The sequence below is a fragment of the Frankliniella occidentalis genome, unplaced genomic scaffold, assembly GCF_000697945.3.
Source record: "Frankliniella occidentalis isolate FOCC.00 unplaced genomic scaffold, Focc_3.1 Scaffold241, whole genome shotgun sequence".
NCBI lineage: Eukaryota > Metazoa > Arthropoda > Insecta > Thysanoptera > Thripidae > Frankliniella > Frankliniella occidentalis.
The window spans coordinates 402,930-407,443 of record NW_026267367.1 but is presented as its reverse complement, the minus strand read 5'-3'; the positions used below and the strand labels follow the sequence as shown (position 1 = coordinate 407,443).

Sequence of the window (4,514 nt, the reverse complement as noted above, 5' to 3'; positions counted from 1 at the left end):
CCCCCTCGGTGCGCCTCCCACCCCGCCGCTCCGCCCCTCTCACTCGCTCTCCTGCTGCTGCTGCTGCTCCTCCTCCTCCCTCCTCGGCTTGGCGCGCGCAGTGGAGTGGAGCCGAGTGGAGCCGCGCGCCGCGGCGTGGAGCAGGGCGAGCAGGGCCCTCCACCGGGCGCTGTCAGTGCAGCCGCGACTGCCTCCCCGCGCGCACGCCCACGCCGCGCCACGCCGCATACCACGCCGCGCTACGCCGCGTCACGCACAACACGCCCGAGGCGCACGACCCGCGACGGCGGCGCGACCGGGATCGACGTGACGGTGACGGGCTCCCCGGGCCGGCGTGACGGCAAATAACAACCACGACGGACGAGGCCGCGGTCGCGTCGTCGTCGTGCCGCTGAGCCGCTATCAGCTGACTCCCCTCCCACCCCGGAGCCGGTCCGAGCCGCGGGCGCGGCGGGGCGGGGCAGCCGGAAGCGGCTGCGGGTCGCGGCTGGCCGCCGGCCAGTGGGCGCGCGGTACCCGATGGTGCCACATGGAGTTGGTGTCCGCCGCGGCCACACGCAGCACCACGCCGTCGACGAGCGCTCCTGACGATAGCGGTGCGTCGAGGCCGCCGGCGAGAACGGGACCGCGGTGACAGCCGCGGCGACGACGGGGGCCGACCGGTGGTGGGCGGAGGAGAAGGAGGAGCTGTTCGACGTGGTCGTCGGGCGCGGCATGCGGGGAAGACCAAGACAGTAGCAGCAGCAGTAGCAGTAGCAGCGCCGCCTAGCAGCGACCATGGACTGCCTCAAGAAGAAGAAGCGAGCGAGGTAAGCCCTATGGTGTCGTCGCTGCCCATCTCCAGCGCCGGTGCTGGCACGTGTGTATGTATGTGAGTGCGTGTGCGTGTGTGTGTGTGTGTGCGTGTGTGTGTGTGAGCGTACGCGTGCGCGTGTGTGCGAGCAGCCTTAACGGGACTGTGCGAGCCGGATTAAGGAAAGGCGGTGACCGGCTTGGGCCTGTTGGCCCGGCCCTGGCCTGACTCCGGCTCCGGCACTGACACACACGGTCTACACATCGACTCGCCCTATGTCGCGACAGAGGGCGCTCCAGTCACATGCATTGGGTGGGCTGTGGGCTGCTTGCTGCTTCTGCATGCCGGGGCCCGGCCGGGTCGAGACTGGGTGAAGGGGTGAAGGGCTCTCATCAGCTGCACAGGCGCATCGTGTCGCCGCCGAGTAGTAGCAACGACGACATGGAAGCGTCACATTTTTGCTGAGGGAGCTGTTTACTCACGTCCAAATGTCACGTACTTAGCTGAAATGGTGACCCCCATTTTATATTCTTTTATTTCGGTCTTTGTGACCTTTTCGCGTCGTGTGCTCGGGATGGGGTGGGTCAAGTAGTCTAATACGGGTCGGCGCCCCGATCGGCGAGAAAACTTTCCCATAGTACGAGACCCATCTCGCGACCACATTATTGTTTCGTGTGCGACACGCCGCGCCGGGCCCGGTATAGAAAGAGAATCGCGGAGCGCTCCCGGCGCCGGGCGGCGGTCGCTATCGCGTCTGCCGGCCGGGCCGCTCTGTGTGCAGACCAATCGCCACCACGACATGGCATTCCCCTTCCCCGGAGGCGGACCGCGACCTACCCGGAGGTGGCGTGGAAAGGGAGACCTGCATAGGTATTACCAGAACGATTAAGAGTGAAGAAGGGCAGAGCGAGGGTACACAGGTCTGGGGGCGGGCCGTCGCGCGGCTGTAAGTACAGTAAATTAAAGCAATGCGTCATTATATGCCAATCACTGGAATTTTCCCTCAGTGGGTGGCATTGAGTTTCGCTTTTAAAGGGGCGTTGCCAAGGGGTGAGCGGTACGCCGCTTCGGAAATGAGAGTGCGTGTAAGTGACAGGGAGTTGAAATATTAAACGTGACTGAGGCTGACTGCAACGATGACTGGATGCAACTGAAAAATTACTGGAAATGACTGGATATGCCTGCCAACATGACTGGGTAGGGTAGGATAGCCCTGTACACTTGACTGGGCAAAGTGACCTACCTGGTGCGTTGGTGTTGTTATGGCGAGGTGGGTTGGCGTTTCTGTTGGAGTCAAAGTATGGCACTCTGTCTCTGTCGGCTTATTAGTATTGTGAATCCATGTGTGTGCCCCCCTCCCCCCCCCCTTCCACCTGGCCCGCCTGGTGGCGTGGGATGGACCAATCGCCGCTCCAGGTTTGAAGGCTTTGTGTACGGCGATCACGGTCTGTGTTGCTGATTTCGCTGGTGGCCGCTGAGTCACTACTGGACTTTGCTTCGAGGCGTGTGTTGTCTGGCACGCCCAGTCCAGTCCGTCCGTCACCGCTCCCTCTGCCCTCCCCGTCCCGTCAAGTCAAGAGATTTCACCAACTTCACTCCCCCGCCCTGCCCCACCCGCGCCCTCGCCATTCCAGTCCAGTCTCCGCCGATCTGGCACTTGTCCTTTACTCTTTTTTGCCATCCTTCCCCTCCTCTGCGGTTCGATCCTCACCCTCTCCTCCCTGCCTCGCAATCTGGCGGTGTCCAGGCGCGCTCCACGCCACACACGCACACGACGAGGCCTTGACACAAACTCCTCCCTCCCCCTCCGCCCCCAGCTGAGCGGCTCTCCGTGTACCCCGCGAGGCAAGCCGGCCGGTCGCCGACTCCCGACTACTGTACTGTTTGCTCTAGCCGGGTATGTCAACCGTCTAACCGAATCTAGTTGAACCGAATCCATTCGGAATCGCATCCGCGCTCCCGCGCGCTCGCTGTTCGCTGCCCCGTGCCGCGGCCAAACCCAACCCGTCGCCGACCCCTTGTCCCTTTGGCGAGCACCCTTGGCGACGACGAACACCCGCCGTGAGAACGAATACGAAACAAAGAAACAGTATCAAAGGGCACATCACACACCACAACAATATCCAGACAAAAAATCAGAGAAAATCAGAAAAATCAGAAAATAATAATCAGAAAACTCCAGTGAAAAAATAAGAAAACTCCAGGAGAAAAAAATAAAGAAAATTCAGGAAAACACAGAAATATTGGCGTACACGCTTGATTTTACAGTGAAGTACCTCTCGAATGGGACACAGCAGGTAGGAAAAATGAATCGGTCTCCCCGGGGAGTCGAACCCAGGCCGCCGCCCCATGGCCACCGCTGGGCCGCTGACCCGGCGCGAAGCGCAGCTTTCTCCTCCGGCGCGGGCGCCGCCTTCTGGACAGCGAGAGCAGACAACGCACCACGGCGAAAGGCGAGGGCCACAGAAGCACAAGCCGTGTTAGTTGTGGGCATCAGAGCTTAGTCTCCGGGCGTTCATCCCAACGCGAAATACTTTATGTTTTGGCTCACTTCCAGCCGCAAAGAAAGGACGCGTAAAGTCGACGTACGACTGCACGTTGTGACCTTATCTGTTCACGTCACGATCTAGCAGTACATCTCACGCTTGCTAGAACCGTGTCGAAAATGATCAATGACCTTAATATGGCATCCACTGTTGACCGGGCGTTTTTCTGGAGCGTTGCGGAAAATTTTGTCCGCTGCGCCAAATGTCAATCCGGCGGACGAAATGAATGGGTAGACAACATTTTGCGCAGCTCACATGATCCACATTACATTTTTATTGCACAAAACATCATCATTGTATTCTGCAATCATAACTGCAGCGCTGGATTGCCGCAACGACAACCACCGTTTTATTGAGAAAAGCGCCCGCGGCCCGCGGTACGTCGCCCGCCTCGCCTCCTGTACAGCGCGCTGTGACACGCATGGCCTGGTGTGGTCTGGAGGTTACGTAACGTAAACAGCATCTCTCTCATTGCTGCTGGACTGGCCGGCCGGCGCGGCGCGTCGCCATCCTGGCCCGTCTGCGGAGCTGCGCCTCGCTTGACCCGCTCGAGCGTGAAATGATGCACCACCAGCGCACACGGATCGTCTTATTCTTAATCGTGTTGTTGTTCTCGAGGGCCTCGTTCACCTTGATGGCCGTATAGTGCACACGGCAGGAGGTGTAGAGTACGCGCGGAAGTATGGCCCGGGAGGAGCGGACACGGCAATGGCTAGGCAGGGCACCCCGAGTCCGACACTGCTCAACTCAATAAAACATTCCGGTAAAGCTGAAATGCAAAAGAATGCAGAGAACAAGAAAACGGAAGTTCCATGTAAAAGCATAGTGATATCCGTTTTCCTCTTCCTCGCATTCTTCTGCATTTTGGCTTTACCGGAATGCTTTATTCTTTACTTGCCCTACCCCCTCTCCCCCTTTTCCACCCGGTGTCCCACCACGCCTCCGCCCTCGCCCCGCCACCTCGCCAGACAGAAATTGAAAGTGAGAATGACGCGCCTTACCTCACGGCACTCGACGGGGACTGAGACGTGTGCCGGAAGGCTCGCCGACGGCTACAGCACCAGGCGTCGACGCCCACTCGTCACATTTTCCTAAAAGGATTTTAATTCGTGAGATCGTGGTATACAGGGTGGTCCACAGACCCCTTCCTTTATTTTGCGGATACTGTACTGCAT

The 4,514-nt window shown here is 59.5% G+C and overlaps 1 protein-coding gene across 1 annotated transcript in view; it reads left to right on the top strand.

Annotated features, from left to right (window-relative positions):
* Positions 1-161: 161 nt before the first annotated feature.
* The window catches only part of LOC113202100 (major facilitator superfamily domain-containing protein 8), a gene marked incomplete at its 3' end in the record, with an annotated part of 23,144 nt that continues 18,791 nt past the window's right edge, over positions 162-4,514 (top strand). Inside the window, 1 exon segment of the mRNA XM_052273051.1 lies at positions 162-809. Coding sequence (XP_052129011.1) covers positions 778-809 — 32 coding nt within the window.